This window comes from Eurytemora carolleeae, unplaced genomic scaffold, assembly GCF_000591075.1.
Source record: "Eurytemora carolleeae unplaced genomic scaffold, Eaff_2.0 scaffold262, whole genome shotgun sequence".
Lineage (NCBI taxonomy): Eukaryota > Metazoa > Arthropoda > Copepoda > Calanoida > Temoridae > Eurytemora > Eurytemora carolleeae.
The window spans coordinates 119,132-135,536 of record NW_019396267.1 but is presented as its reverse complement, the minus strand read 5'-3'; the positions used below and the strand labels follow the sequence as shown (position 1 = coordinate 135,536).

Here is a 16,405-nt window from a genome sequence, read left to right as displayed (position 1 = left end):
TATACTTAAATGTATTCTGATATACTTGAATGTATTCTGGTATACTTGAATGTAGTCTGGTATACTTGAATGTAGTCTGGTATTCTTGAATGTATTCTGGTATACTTGAATGTATTCTGATATTCTTAAATGTATTCTGATATACTTGAATGTATTCTGGTATACTTGAATGTAGTAATCCAAAGTATTGCTACATTTTGAAGCTAAAAAAATGATAAAAATTGTAAAACCTTTTTTTGTATTCTGGATCAATATGAATAGATAAAAACTGGTCCACAAAAAGTAAACATGGCTCTCGTTCAAATATTTTTTTTTAAATGTTTATACTTCTGATTTTTTCTTTTATTTAAAATTCCCGTCCAAAAATAAAAAGTTTCTATTTAAAAAAAATATTGAAAAGCAACTTTAAATAATGATATGTCCAATTGAAACACGCTGAATGCATTTTTGATATTGTATAAGGGATATTTTAAGGTAGGTTCGATCAGAAGAAAACAGAGCTAGGATAACTCAATAATTAAAGAGCCTTATGATTCTGAACATGTTTACCCAAAATTAACAAAAGTTTCCTGATGACCTAAAGCTCGGTAAATATCATATATTTTAGGCAAATAAACAAATATATTTATAGCTGCAGGGACCATGAAGGGAAGAAAATATCATGTTTTTTAGGCAAATAAACAAATATATTTATAGCTGCAGGGACCATGAAGGGAAGAATATATTTATAGCTGCAGGGACCATGAAGGGAAGAAAAAAACTGAATTAAATTCGTCTCTCTAAAGTCTCAGACGTTGTGGGTAAACACCTCCCCCCCCCCATGTACAGTGCACAACCTGACAGATTGTCCCGTCACGGCAGCAATAATTGGACTGTCCTCCAAGCGGTGTACGGGAAACCTTGAAACTGAACGGTACATGCTATTATGTACACCCTCGTTAAGGTCCTGCAATGAATAGATGCGTATGAAAGACACAGGAAAAAAGTTCTGGAAAGAACTCTAAGATAATGAAATCCAGTCATTGGATATTATCTAGTATAGTCTGGTATAGTCAGGTTTAGTCTGGTATAGTCTGGTATAGTCTGGCTTAGTCTGGTATAGTCTGGTCTAGTCTGGTATAGTCTGGTATAGTCTGCATATAGTCTGGTATAGTCTGGTATAGTCTGGTATAGTCTGGTATAGTCTGGTATAGTCTGGTATAGTCTGGTTTAGTCTGGTATAGTCTGGTATAGTCTGGTATAGTCTGCATTAGTCTGGTATAGTCTGGTATAGTCTGGTATAGTTTGGTATATTCTGGTATAGTCTGGTATAGTCTGGTATAGTCTGGTATAGTCTGCATATAGTCTGGTATAGTCTGGTATAGTCTGGTATAGTCTGGTATAGATAAAATAAGACAGTCAGGCAGTAAATGAAAGTAGGAAGGGTAATAGGATGAATGAATGTAGGAAGGATAAAAGAATGAATGAAAGAAGGAATGATAAATATATGAATGAAAGTAGGATGAACTATTGAATAAATGACTGTAGGAAGGGTAATGAATAAGCCAAATGTAGGAAGGATAAATGAATAAATGAATGAAGGAAGGATAAACGACTAAATTAAAATAAGAAGGATAATTGAATAAATGACTGTAGGAAGGGTAATGAATAAGCCAAATGTAGGAAGGATAAATGAATAAATGAATGAAGGAAGGATAAATGAATAAATTAAAATAAGAAGGATAATTGAATAAATGACTGTAGGAAGGGTACTGAATAAGCCAAATGTAATAATGAAAAATCAATAAATGAAGAAAAGAAGGGTAAATGAATTAATCAAAGTAAGAAGGATAAATGAATAAAAGAAAGTAGGAAGCCGGTAATGAATAAGCCAAATGTAGGAAGGATCAATGAATAAATGAATGTAGGAAGAATAAATGAAAAATAAATGTAGAATAGATAAATAAAAAGCTGAATGAAAAATGTAATAAGGATAAATGAATAAATGAAAACTGCAGTAGAATGAATGGAAAGCTGAATGAAAGATTTTGTTGAAAATTAACCTTTCCAGCCCATACTGGGATACCCATATCCCTTGAAAGCTTAGAAAATACTGAGATTCCGAGATATTATATGTCAGAGGGGTTTTAGATAGATAGATAGATAGATAGATAGAAAGATAGATAGATAGATAGATAGATAGATAGATAGATAGATAGATAGATAGATAGATAGATAGATAGATAGATAGATAGATAGATAGATAGAGATATATAGATAGATTTTAATGAACATGACCCTTTAAAGATTGAATAGCCTAGTCAGAAATTTAAAAAAAGAAAGATATTTCCAGAAATGAAACTGTAAGAAAAAGAAAAACTTGGAAAATTTTTGTCAAGTCGTCTCTGAATTCTTATCCTTATAGTAGGTTCCCCTGTATGTCAGAAATGTCCGTTAACATGAAAATGTAAATTTTCATCTAAATTCTTTCCATCTTGTTTATAAATTGGTAAATATTTATAACTGATAGTTCTTCGGCTAAACAGATTTTAAGGTCAAAAATATTAATTATTTACAACTACTTTACAGGGAAGTTAAGGGAATTTTACTTGATCAAGGGTTGACAAGACCAATTCTGTTTACAAAACATCCAGAGTGGAGCGATTTTTGTTTGCAAAATTAGTGGTTAAGTAAAAATTTTAATTTCCCGAAAAGTAGTTTAATTTTATCGACTTATATGAAATGAAAATACGCAAATTTTTTAGAGAAAACTTTGCGGGTCATTTATTACATAAAAAGCGGGACGTAAAGTGACTTAACGTCCCTCTGTTGGGGGAATCATGGGTTTGCAATGATGGTCGAAATGCGGTAAAATAAGTATATGACAAATTGAGATTTTATTAAATATTCGGACGTCAGCTACGCAAGTACCGTAAATGGATATAGACTGCTATAATAAGATAAATAATTTTTTAAAGCTGGATAAACTTTGAAGTGTCGCACAGGTGTGAAATATTAGTTTACCTTACAAATCACCTTAACTTGTTGTAGCCCTATAAATACTGCAGTACATATTATGAACTAGCACTTGAATTTTTGCAATTTTGTTTTAAGAAGTAATTGGCAATATTCTCATGTTTGTGCAAGAGCTTGCAACAAATCTGATGAAACTTTAAGCAATGTGTTCAGACGTTTTTCTTTATTTGACAAATTGTTCCCGAGACCAATGAAAGGTCAATTCAAAATGAAAATTCTAACGTCAGATTGTTATATTTCATGAGTTTTAGGTTGTTATTAAAGGGAATGTACGCGTACTTTCAAGTGAACCTCCAGGCAAAGATGGCAATGCACGATCCAAAATGGTACCCTTGAAACCGTTACCTAATCAATGAAAGTGTTTATTTCGGATCAAATATTCCTAAATGTTGTCAAGCAGTAGAAATGCGCAAGTTGCTTCTATATATAAATTTTGCTTGGTGGGTATCTGTTTGTTTGTATCCAATAAACGTCAAAACGGCTGAACCGGTCAGGGCCAGATTTTGTGTGGGACCTCACGTGGCCCCAGGGAAGGTTTATGAATGATCAAAATTTAAAATATTTGACTCCATTAAAATTCGATTTCCATTAAATTTTTGAAAATTTTGATAATCCACAAAAAGAAATTTATAATCCGCGATTTTTTGTTGTTTTGTTTTACGATGTACACAAAGAAAATATGCTCACAATTAAAATAGAAGATCCGCCCTGACAGGCTAGTTTGTAGAAAACCACAATTGTAAATAATCAGTTTTCAAAATTATCGACAATAATATCTAATATTTATAATTGATCAGTCGTACAAGGCTTTTAAAGGTACCGCTCGATGTAAATCGGGCACTACCATCCTTGCATTATAAACATAGAGAATAGAATATTTATTAGAGGGGAATTTAAAAAATCTCTCGGTATGCATTTATTCAGTCCCTTTCAGCCTGAAAGGGAGTTCAAAGTGTACAAATCATGTAAATGTTCACAAATTATATGCAGTAGAGTACATTAATACAGTATGTTCCCTAGACTATTCATTTCAATTTCGAATTTTTTAAAATGTTAAATAAACATATTCAATACTCTATGATTATAAAGAGTCACGTAAAACCGGGTGCCTATATAGTATATAATATGTTGTAGGTAAAAAGTTTAGTCCGACACAGAAATTAATAGCCTATAGGTGCTTCATAAAAATTTTATATAAAAACAAATGTGATAAGCATTTTTTTTTAAATATAAAGAACAAAAACAGATTATCAAATTCAAATATAATTAATATTTATTTATAGCACGTTTTTATAGCATTTATCAAAAAAATTTTATAAAAAGAAGATTTTGTTAAATTACTCAATATGTTAAAAATTTTGTAAATTTAAAAGAAATCCATTAAATTATAAATCATCGCAACGCATGTTTTTTATCTTTCAAAGAAATCCATCCTTTGCGGATAGAAATGTAAATATCTCACAAATTTTAATATAGATTTAACATTCTATTCTGCATTTCGAACGAAATGTTCATAATTACGAAACTCTTTCGTTAAGTTCGATATTATAAACGAAATATCAGGAATTTTAAGCTTTAACTTTTGATTATATTTTATTTCGTTTTTAAACTAATATCGACAAAATTTAAAATGGACATTTAAAAATTCAGAATAATAAATTTAACATAGATTGTGTTGAGAGTTTGTTTTAGTTTAATCCTGTCTTGGTTTTGCTGGGTTTTGTTGTGGAGGTTTAAAGTTGGTCTTCTTGGGGGGAGCAACTCTTTCATTTACGGGGCCTGAAAGTTAACATATTTTAACATTTATTTAAACAATATTAATTATTTCATTTTATATCACCTGAAGTAGAGAGTTCGGTGTTATTTTCCTTCCCCTCTTTCTTCTTCATCTCTTTCTCCTTCTCGTCCTTCTCCTTCTCTTCCTTTTCCTTCTCTTCCTTCTCCTCCTCTTCCTTCTTATGGCAGTTTACGAACTTGAGAAGTATTTCACACAGTTCACTAATCTGGGCTCTGATAAGATAAAATAATAAAATTTTTATGATGAATAAGTAATGTATAGAATGAGGTATTCTGGTATACATATTTGTATTCTGGTTTGCTTGAATGCATTCTGGTGTACTTAAATGTATTCTGATATACTTGAATGTATTCTGGTATACTTGAATGTAGTCTGGTATACTTGAATGTAGTCTGGTATTCTTGAATGTATTCTGGTATACTTGAATGTATTCTGTTATACATTAATGTATTCTGGTATACTTGAATGTATTCTGGTGTACTTGAATGTATTCTGGTGTACTTGAATAAATTGACTACGGCACCTGTATGAATTCAATTTTTCATTGTTTTCTTCCGTCATCATGTTCTCCCTAAAAAAAAAATATCAAAACCAAAAAAATTTAAAAATTTCATTAAACAAAATTTGTAAGAGAACATTTTGAAGATTCAAGCTAGTGTTATAGTATGTATGTAGAATTTGGCTCCGGTGCTAGATGAAAATTTGACAAATCTTAAAGTACAATCATTTTTGGTTGATTACAGAGTCTTTGGTTGTACTGTACCTTAGTTGTGCAAGCATGGTAATAATTTGCTGCAAAGAGTTAACTGTAAACTGCATGGCCGGGTTCCCCTGCAGTTTCTTCATCAGTTCCTCCGCAGACTTCAAGATATCGTTCCACGTTGCCTCCCCTGAGTTCCTTGTCTCTACCACCCAGCCCAGCAGGCTGCTGTTCCCCTGCTTGGCGGTATCGATCACGCTCTTGCTCTTGACAATGAGGTCGTCTCCGGTATACTTGTTCCCGTTGAGGACCAGCTCGGAGTTCTTGAGACCGGTATACAGGGTATCCCCGTACTGGAAGGCGGTGTTGTAGTAGTCAACAAATAGATTGTTAATCTAAACAAATATATAAATATATACACTGTGAAAAAACAGATAACTGCAGACTAACAAGACGAAAATAAAGGGAGTGTTCGCGAAAAATGAAAGGGGGCTAACGTTAGATTTAGAACTAATCATTCAGATATTATAACCTACAAATGTCAAATATAATTCGATGCATTCATACATAGTTGATATTTCATAATCTTTTTTTCTTTTGATTTACAATATACTTTAAACGACGAATGTGTTTGCTGCCAGGTGTCTCTCCCACGTAATGACTAGGGCAGAGACCCCTAGCGGCCAAATAATCGTCTTTAAAGTAAATTGTGTACAAAAAAATAAAAGATATCACTCAAGAAAATTTCAAATTTGCCAAGATCCATGATAAGTAAGATAAAAGCAAAGTCGTCCAATAGTCCAGACGAAATAAATAATTATTAAAACATATATATAACATGAAACATATATATAACATTATAATAAAACATATATATAACATTATAATAAAACCTTGCCTTGGAAACTTAGCTTTGACTGGAGTTTTCCTTTAAAAAGTCAACCCACTCAACTTAGAATTTTAAACCAGACTTAGAACATTTCCGTGGTTCTCCTGAGTTCCCAAATCAAAATTTGAGGCAAATTGGTCCGACCGAATATTCAAACAAACAAGCCTGCAGAGATTACTACTTTGTATAGATTTCACATGGATATATACAATACATATATTGTGTCCAAATTTGATTGTGTACAGTTCTAAATAGAAAATTTTAACATTATGGCGCACTAAAATTTTGTCTTGATCTTCAACCGGGGTTTAGGGAAGTAGCTTGTTGCGCGCGCGCGCGTATGATGATTTTAGAGAACGTTTTTTAACTCTCCGACTGTACAATCCGTTTCTATGAAAGAAAATGTGAGAAAAATTCAATCTGTAAGTTTCTGCTCAAAATAAATTTAGTCCATGCCAAAAAATCCTGATTTGGTGGGGGTAGGGGCAGGGGCGTTAAAAATAATTAATTCTGTGGCGTGCATGTTTTTGTTTGTTCCCAGTGCATTTTTTGATCAGAATACGACTGTGTTCGTACCCAATTCGAACTCTAGGATCACAATACACAGTGGCTAGAGAGTAAATATTTTTACCAAAGTTTACGGTTCATTTTTCTGAACAAAATCCCCGGTCCTTAAATTCAATATAAGATTTATGCTTTACTTTTTTATTTTTTTATTTTTTTTCGACGAATGATAACTGATGCTAAAAAAATATCATAAACTCACATACAATTCGTTAGGACTAAAACAGGTCGATAAAGTTACTTAATCATTCTGTTGTAGGGTGATTTAGTAACTTTAAGTAACTTTAAAATCCCTACAAATTCAATCATATGTTTCCATGAAAGAAACTAAGTTTTTTCCACATAATATTTCAAACTAAAATTGCATAACATAACTGAATTTAAAGTTTAAAATATCTAACGCCTATGACACTAGGTTGCAAAGATATAAGGATTAGAAAAACAGAGCTTGTACAGGGTTACCCACAAAGGATGAGAATTCAGAGACGACTGTACAGGATTTATACAGTCTATTTTCTTTTATTTAAAATTCTCTGCAACATTAAACTTGTTGCTTTTGTTGCCATGTCAATAATTATAGTTTAAAAGGCATTATTTAAGGCAAATGACTTCATCTTAAATTTAACCTTTTATTTGTCAAATGTTATGAGTTTCATGTCGTCTTTGCAGTCCCATCCTTGCACATTTATTGCGGGCATGATTGATAAACACGTAATTTTAAAGTACCCTCCAAGAGAGAATTGCATGTCCGATACACACGTCGGAGCAAAAATTATAGAAATATCCCTGTTTTCATCTTAAATTGCTGGTTTCTAAAAAATGTGAATTGCGTATTTATTCAGCTTAGCTCAGAATCATAGTTACAACAATTAAATAGCACATCTATATACTTTTATATAATACTCCATAATTGAGTTCGTAGACCATAAACCCTAGAATCTTTCTCCGTAAAATGTCGTCTTAAATCAAATCATACTCCGGAACCCAAACCCAATCTTTTCTCCTGTTAATAAAACAACTCTTGAAAAGTGAAACACGTTTTAATATAGTAAATGCTTAAAACTCGTGATTAGTGCTGTTAACAACAAATCTTTGTAACCAAACAGAAATTTATTATTTTAGAAGTAATAATCGTTTTATTCTGATCACCCCTAATTTTCTGTTTCTACCAGCAAATAGTAAGAAACTTTAAAATCAAAATTTGTTCACAATTAAATATTTCAAGGATTATTGTTAAAACTGTACTTATTTTTAGGTTTGAAATAAACTTCATTGTGCATTGTCAACTATGGATTGGTAATGAAGAAAGAGGACATCGGCCAGCTTTCAGGCACAATCAAAACCCTTCAGTGGGATTATCAACCTTATCCCCACCTCGAGGCCCATTTTGAGATCAAAAGAGTTATCTACTTACAAATTGTTTTGTATTCGCCATGTTGAATGTTGAGTTGAGGATTTGAACTGAAGAGATTTTAACGCTGTATCTGACTTTAAATACATGATTTTGAAATCTGACCATTCTGAAAACTGGAGGAAAGGGCCTCTATTTGGAGTGTGCACAAAAGTGAGACTGTAAATACGACCTGAATCTCATAAAATATGATGATTACAAGGTTAAATTAAGCCTTATGGCATATATTCATTGACATGGAAACGAAAAAAAAGATAGTATAAATTCTGTGCAGTCGTCTCTGAAGTCTCATCCTTTGTATGAATTTAAATCCCCTCGGAATTATATGATGAGGACAAAGGGTAATTTCAAATTTGTCTGAGAGTAATTGACATTTCTTTGTAAGGAGCTGGTTTAAATTGGATTAGCGTGCATATTTTAACATTTAAAAAAATAGATTTGTTAACAATTTGTATAAATTAAATAGATGATAGTCAGGGCAATTAAACAGGGTCCTCACACGTCTGCACACACCCTGTCACAGTTCTTGTACTTCATTTTCTGCACTACACTTTGGTTTTTAAATGCCTTTTGTCCTGTGCTTCAATTTTTTCTGGTTTTTAACTGTCCAGTCATTAAAGATAAAATTTGTTTGGAAAATCTGGCAACGTTATGTGTATAAATAAAATACTAAATTTACCCAAACAATTTTTGAATTTGTAAAAGAAAAGAAATGCTCCATAAGTATTTTTATCAGTGGAAAGGACGAACATTTCGAGGTGGCTCGGACGAGAAAATGAGGAGAATGTGGCTTGAACAAGGAATTGTTGGGATTGGCCTTCCTCCTCTTTCTAGATACTTTAAAATGCATTATTATTCATTCGTTGTATGGTACCATTTTTATCACCTCAGTATAATAATAATTACACTCTGCATTGCAATAGTACACATATTACCCTGAACTAACGAGATGCGTTTTGTTTCTTACATTTGAATTCCATCGTGTTTTGGAATTGTCTTTCCATATCTTTTTCAATTATAACGTATTTGCTGACAAAAAGTTTAATGAAAACTAGCGAAAAATGTATGTTTAATGGATAAAATTTGGGTTGAATTAGTCACAACTAGGGTTGTTAATCGTTTTTGAAAACGATCGTTAAACGATCGTTTTTTAGTTTTTCAATCGTTTTCAAAAACGATCGTTTTGTTTTCGGAAAAAATGAACCATTCGTATTGAACTTTCAGAAACCGAATAATGATCGTTTATGAAAACGATCGTCTTTATAAAAACAATTTGCAACCGTTTTTTATACAATTGTTTTTAAAAAAAACAATCGCTTTTGAAAAAACGATCGTTTAAAAAAAATATGTAAAATTATGTTTACGATCGTTAACAAAGGGTTATCGTTAACGATCGTTGACGAAACGAAGAACGAAAAAAATACATGCAACTTTATTGAACGTCGTTTTACATGAAGTTAAACAGTTGTGGGGGAGCTAAAACTTCTTGATATTTTCTTGAAAACTACTCAATAAGTACAGGTAAGTTTCCTCTCTTCGTTAACGATCGTTAACTAAGCGTAGAGGGTCACGAAGCAAGGGAGCTTTATTGTTTGAATGGGGCCCCTAGGCTCAGATATCTAACTTGTTTCCATTGATAAATGAATTGCAGTTAAATGCACAAGACAAGAAATATTGGTAAAGGTACGCTGTATAATTTTGATGCAGGGTGTCCTACATGACAGTTGGTAAATAGTTTTCCATAAACTGTGGTAGACATTACAGTGATTTTGCAGTTTTATTTCTCAAATTTAGTTTATTTTTAAAGTTTTTACTCAAACACAGTTTACTTTGAAACCAATTATAAGATAATTGACTGCCTTATAATATTTTTTGTTATTCTCTTTGGTATCAAACAACTTGTAGATCTAAGCAAAGTCAAAGACTACCTTTGGGTCTACAAAATTTATATTATGGGATTAGGGAAAAGAAACTAAAGTTGCAAGTTGAGGGGTGGGGGGGGGGGTAAATTAGGTTCTTAGAAATAGAAACTTTAAGCTAAAAGGTGGAATGTTATTACCCATTCTAGATTTTAATGGCGGAACAAAAAACATAAACATTAAAACAAAAAATTACTAAGATACAAAATGTACATAATCAATGAAATATTTTACACTAACAATTTGTTATAATTTCTATAAGAAGTAAATTAGAGGATTACATTTTAATTCAGAACCTTGAAAATATTTTATTACAAATATTTAATAACAGATAAATCATTCCTAAATGCATAAATTTCATTTTGTTAAAAAAAAAGTTTATTTAAAGATATTTTTGGTAAAAAGACATAAATGAATAAAAACTGCTACAAAGGTAATTTTTGTTGTTTGTAGACTTTTAATAAAGAACTGTTTTTTATATTATTTTTTCGTCACTTCACCCAAAAATCATTTCGCCAAAATCATTGCTTTGAACTCCTGAAAGTCCACCTAAAAAACATTTACAATATAAGTAAAAAATATATTTTTTGAACATAGTTTTAGAACTTAAAAACCTGATTGTCTCCATTTGTGTCAGCTTCTATCATCATTTCTAGATAAAAATACTTTTAATGATTTTCTGGATTAATGAAAATTGTACTCGAGAGAAAAAACCTTAATAATTGTTTTTAAAGGGATTTAAGCAAAATTTCAACTGTGATCTTTTATTTCTATAAATATCGTACTGTGTGAACTCAATGTGGAAGACGTCACATTTATTCATGTGAAATTTAAAATATTATTTGTTCAACTCAGGTTTCAAAATTCAAGTTTTATTCTTACCAAGGAGTTCTTCGTCTGTAAAGTGAACACCAAGCTGACCCATCACAAGCTATTCAGATAATCAATTTATAAACCAAGCTGACCCATCACAAGCTATTCAAATAATCAATTTATAAACCAAGCTGACCCATCACAAGCTATTCAGATAATCAATTTATAAACCAAGCTGACCCATCACAAGCTATTTAGATAATCAATTTATAAACCAAACTGACCCATTACAAGCTATTTAGAGAATAAATTTATAAACAAATCAATCCATTAAGAAACAAATGCTCAATAAATCAGCCAATCAATGAATTGATCACTCAATTTTAAAATCACCTCATTCATAAAATCGGTGGTTTAATTTTATCAATTAGAAATCAACTACTCAATGCTGACAAATCTCTTTAATCAATTGTTTAACGATATGTAAATATATATCTTTTAATTAGTCTATAAAATAATTTAAATATGAATAAATCAATTAGTTATCATTATTATTAATCTTTAATAGTGTTTTAATGTTCAGTCAATAAGTTAAATATCTCGTTTAAATTGATTGTTTAGTAAATGTTTTGTTTAAAAAGCAGATTTTAAAAAGCATAATTATGAAATTGGAGAATTTTTCTTAGGTAAAATTTCTGTTCTTTGGATTTTTAAAATTTTTAGTACTCCATTACATTATAGTGTCTTCTATATATAGATTTGGCTTGTCTGTTTGTATCCAAAAAACGTCAAAACGGCTGAACTGATCGGGCCCACATTTTGGTGGGACATCACGTGACCACAGGGAAGGTTTATGAATGATAAAAATTAAAAAAAATGTGTTTGAAAGGTTTTCAATTTTGTAAAAAAATAAATTCTTGAAAATCCGCGAATTTTTTTTAAAAATCCGCAAAAACTTGTTCTTCTTTGTTTTTAAATGTAAACAAAAAGAACATGTTCACAACTTAAATAGAAGATGGGCGCGAAGCGCCCTAAAAGCCTAGAGAGAAGGGCGCCAAGCGCCTTGAATTTCTAGTTTATATAAAAGTGTCTAGTTTGTGTTTGATTTGCAAAATATTTAGATGATTTAATAGACATTTTTTTCATAGTAAATTTCATCAATTTTAACCGTTCATAAACGTTTCTGGCTTCAAGTTTTGCCGTATTAATGTTTATTGGAAAACAAAACAAACAAAAAGTCAGTCAAGCAAAATTAATATGTTCTTATAAAGACCTTAATTTCACTGCTAGAGACAAACCCACTTCTATCCTTGTCAAACACTGAAAAAACATAAATTTTTAGTTTTACAGTTAATTTTTGTAAGGGTTTACAATCGGAATTGCGTTTCACGTCATTGCGTGGAATTCAGGGCTTACAATTGCGCGCAAGAAAATCCACTTGAAATGGAAAAAGTAGTTTTTACGTATTTTCTATTTTTGAAACCATTTGGTAATATAACCTTTTGTCAATATAACCTTACATCGGGAAAGTTGCATGCACAATTCACAATTTGTATCTGATTAACGATGATATTGTTATTTCTAAAAAAGTGATGATTTCTGACAATTTCTTTCATTTCTCTACAACATAAATCCGCAAGAAACTAGAAATATTAGGATATCTTCTTTATCCTTGATCAGTCCAAAGTTTAAAGGGTATGAATAATGTATAATGTGAATCGCATTTATAGAGGCATCAGTCGACATCTAATTCTGGCATTCTCAATTCTTAAAAGGTTTTAATCTAATCTAATCTAACCTTTTGTTCAAAATTCATGAATAAACACATCAAAAAAATGGAAAAAAATATGTCAACAAAATATTACCGGTAAACACATCTCTTAGATCTGCCTCACTCGGCTGATCCCTGGAAACAATTTGATTAAGTCTTCAGTTTAGGGTTTCAATCAAATTTCGCATTTTTTTTTGAAAAAAATAATTTCCCCGCAAATTACGCATTTTTTTGCATTCCGTTCTTAGAAAAAAAATGCTAAGGTATTCGATTTTTTTGCTAGATTCGCGTGAATCTGTTTCGCGAAAAAAATGCGAATACATATTTCAATGAAATAATAGATACTTGGGATTTGCATTTTAGAGTGCATTTCATTAATGACCTTTTACAACTTGAAAGCTGTGGTCTTCAAATTCCTTCCCCCCCCCCCCAAAAAAAAAGAAAAACGAAGTGGGGGGGTAGCTTGGTTGGTTGAGGGCATTTTTGCCAAAACTGCACAGATATTTCATGAGACTTGTATTGATCCATCTATTCTAAGATAAAATCAAATCAAATCATGAGTGTTAAGGAAAGCTTTAGGCTCCACTCTACAGCTTGGAGTTTCAAGTCCTGACTGAGATAATAATAACCTCATTATATTTCCCATGAGTAGAAGGAATTCTAAAAACTCTATACTTCCACTGGCGTCATTATCAACCTTAACAAAATATCCAGAGAAGGTAAAAATAAAAAGTAATAGGAAATACAGAAAATTGAGATAAAAAAGAAAATGAAAATATGAAGAAAACAGGAGAACGCTCAGAATAATAAGAAGAATGGAAAAGTTAAGAAAAGACAGGAAAGTTCAGAACAGAAAAAAATGGGGAAAAAACTGGAAAGACAGAAAAAAAGAAAAATGTAAAAATTAATGAAAGACGGAAGAAAGATCAGAAAAAAAACGTAAAAAAGGAAGGAAAGACAGAAGAAAGTTCAGAAAAAGGAAAAAGGAAAGAAAGAGAAATGTTCAGAAAAAAATCAAGAAAAATGGAATAATGAAGGAAAGACAGAAACATGCAAAAGTTAAAGAAAGACGGAAAAAAATTCAGAAAAAAAACTTCAATTAAATGGAAAAGTAAAAAAGGAAAGACCTGATCCACCATATCTCTGATTTCCTCTATTGTAGGGTTGTACCCCATACTCTTCAGTACTGTACTCAACTCCTGAGATGGTAGTTTAAGAGATCTTTGTTGAACGCAAGGTTATAATGCAAGGAAAGTTAATTGCAGTTGGGGTATACTCTGCGTACATGTTGAAACCAGTCCTCTCTGGGCGGAATTTGTAAACAAGAATAGATTCATCAGTGATTGTTAAGTATCCGAGGAGGTTAAAAGCATTAATTTTGATAATTTTGATAATTCACATAAGAGTTTCCTATGGCCAGAATATTTCATTGATTTTTTATGTGAAAGATGGATCCCATGTCAGACTTCGACATCCGTCTTGTGTTTACATTACCGCCCAGAGACAGTACACTGCAGTACAAAAGATACGCATACCTCTAAAATAATATTCCTTGCATTATAACCTTGGTTGAACGAAACTCCCAAGTTTCCATTTTGGGGCCCATACATTTGCCTAGATTTTAATTTAAGAAATCAGAAAACAAAAAAAATGTAAAGAAACCACATAGTGTATTGTTTCTGAACAAAAATAATGGTATCTACAAAAATGCCTGACCCCATTCTAAACTGTATTTTATCACGATACTCTACAGGGTGTCCCATGAAACATGACAGTTGGTGAATAGTTTAGAATGTCTTTTTCCATAATTTGTTACGTTGTTTGATACCAAAGATCAATAAAAATGTTATATGGGAGTCATGTTATATTCAAATTGATATCAAAATAAAACATAATGAAGCAAAAGATTTTTGGACTAAAAATAACGATTTATTTAATGTCATGTTTGGTGGGACACCCTGTACCTAAATTTTCAAGCTCTGTATAAATATATTTAGTTTTCACTGAAATGTTACATATGTTCAAAATAACTAGAAACATTTTTAAACGTGCAAGAAATATCAATAGAAATATCAATAGAAATATCAATAGAAATATCAATAGAAATATCAATAGAAATATCAAGAATATTAGACAAATTTGTCATTGATATATTTAGACAGTTCTGAACTACTGAGCTGAAGAAAGTCCCAGCTCTTTGTTCAGGTTTCCACAAAAAATCTCTTTTCCGAATTGCGGAAAGCGACAGCCAGCAACAGAAGAAGAAAAAAATACAGTCGTTGTCGCATATATCAATACAATAAAGACGACTTTCAAACTCAATTTTGTTTTGATATGAAACTTTAAAACTTCAAGGATACACATAAACATGGAAACAAAGAGAAGCTGTCAATTAAAAAAGCTTATCTTTAATTACTTGTAAGTCCAAAAAAAAACACTCAAAATTTTAATAATAAAAAGTCGTCTTTATCGTATTTATATAATCCCCGACCACTGTATGATAACGATAATGATTTTAATAAAATATTTTTGTAAGATATGTGTCCAAAATTTTAAAAATTTATGAAAAGAAATAAATTTAAAAAAAATCTTTTTTTGCATTTTTGAAGATAAAGAGAAAATATAGATTTTAAAATTATCAATGATTACTTTCAAATATTTCACCTTAGTATCAATAGTTCCATCCCCATCTTTATCAAAGATTACAAAAGTGTCCCTGAAAATACAAAATTATATCTTTTCATATTTAAAATTTTTAAAAGAATAAATTGTCTTAAATTGCTCAGGGAATTCATATTGTATAATTGGGTCAACACCAAAAAAGTTCACGGAAATTCGGAAATAAAGTCATAAATTTTGACTCTAAAAAGTCGTGTGCAAAAAAGTCCTTGAAATACAAAGTCCTACCATTTTAAGACTTTCTTTTTCAGGACTTTTGGAGGAAAAAAGTCCAAGAAATCTTAAACTTTGGATATCCATTTCCAGTAACTTTCTTACATATAATCGTATAATTGTGCTCCATTGTGCACGTAATTCAAATTATGATTATTTCTAGATCAATTAATCTAAGTTTGAAATTTCAAAGTTTTACACCATCAGGTTGCAAAGATATCGGGATATAGAACATTTCAGTTGGTGGCAAAGACTCCTTTTAACATATTTGCACGAATTTATCACTTTGAATGTCGTTAATTAGAACAATTTCTAAGCCCTATATTTTTGCAACCTGATGAAGTAAACCTTTGATATTTAAAACAATTTTAATTTTAATCTGAAATATCTATGATCTATTTCAGTGGATTGCAAAGATATTGGGATTAGAACATTTGGATTTGTCACAAGAACTCAGTTCCTTTAACATCTTGGAAGAGTACAACAAAGCTACAAATTAAAATTCTTGCGTTGTCTTCATATTTGTGTTGAGTTTAACTAAAATTTGATAAATTAAAGGCAAATACTTTCCACTTAGCTAATTGCAAATATTGCTTTGTGAAAGATATTAAACCCTGTCTAGCCCCGCCCCCC

General features: G+C 31.0%; 2 protein-coding genes across 3 annotated transcripts in view; both read right to left on the bottom strand.

The window, feature by feature from the left end:
* Positions 1-4,388: 4,388 nt before the first annotated feature.
* Positions 4,389-8,480, bottom strand: LOC111699714 (101 kDa malaria antigen). Its single transcript, XM_023470442.1, has 5 exons — positions 8,381-8,480; positions 5,577-5,908; positions 5,337-5,384; positions 4,856-5,025; positions 4,389-4,794 (listed from the first exon to the last, which is right to left on the bottom strand). Exons 1-5 carry the CDS (start codon positions 8,399-8,401, stop codon positions 4,709-4,711), a joined length of 657 nt encoding a protein of 218 aa, XP_023326210.1. The 5' UTR covers positions 8,402-8,480; the 3' UTR covers positions 4,389-4,708.
* Positions 8,481-10,723: 2,243 nt separating this feature from the next.
* LOC111699745 (neo-calmodulin) overlaps positions 10,724-16,405 on the bottom strand; it is a 9,837-nt gene continuing 4,155 nt past the window's right edge. The window contains exons 3-10 of one of the 2 annotated variants that reach the window (XM_023470479.1): positions 15,545-15,596; positions 14,008-14,079; positions 13,510-13,577; positions 12,975-13,015; positions 12,383-12,429; positions 11,179-11,227; positions 10,911-10,948; positions 10,724-10,845 (exon numbers count right to left, since the gene is read on the bottom strand). In XM_023470479.1, the coding sequence (XP_023326247.1) occupies positions 10,804-10,845; positions 10,911-10,948; positions 11,179-11,227; positions 12,383-12,429; positions 12,975-13,015; positions 13,510-13,577; positions 14,008-14,079; positions 15,545-15,596 (409 nt within the window). In that variant the 3' untranslated portion in view covers positions 10,724-10,803. The other variant, XM_023470480.1, reaches the window with a different exon arrangement.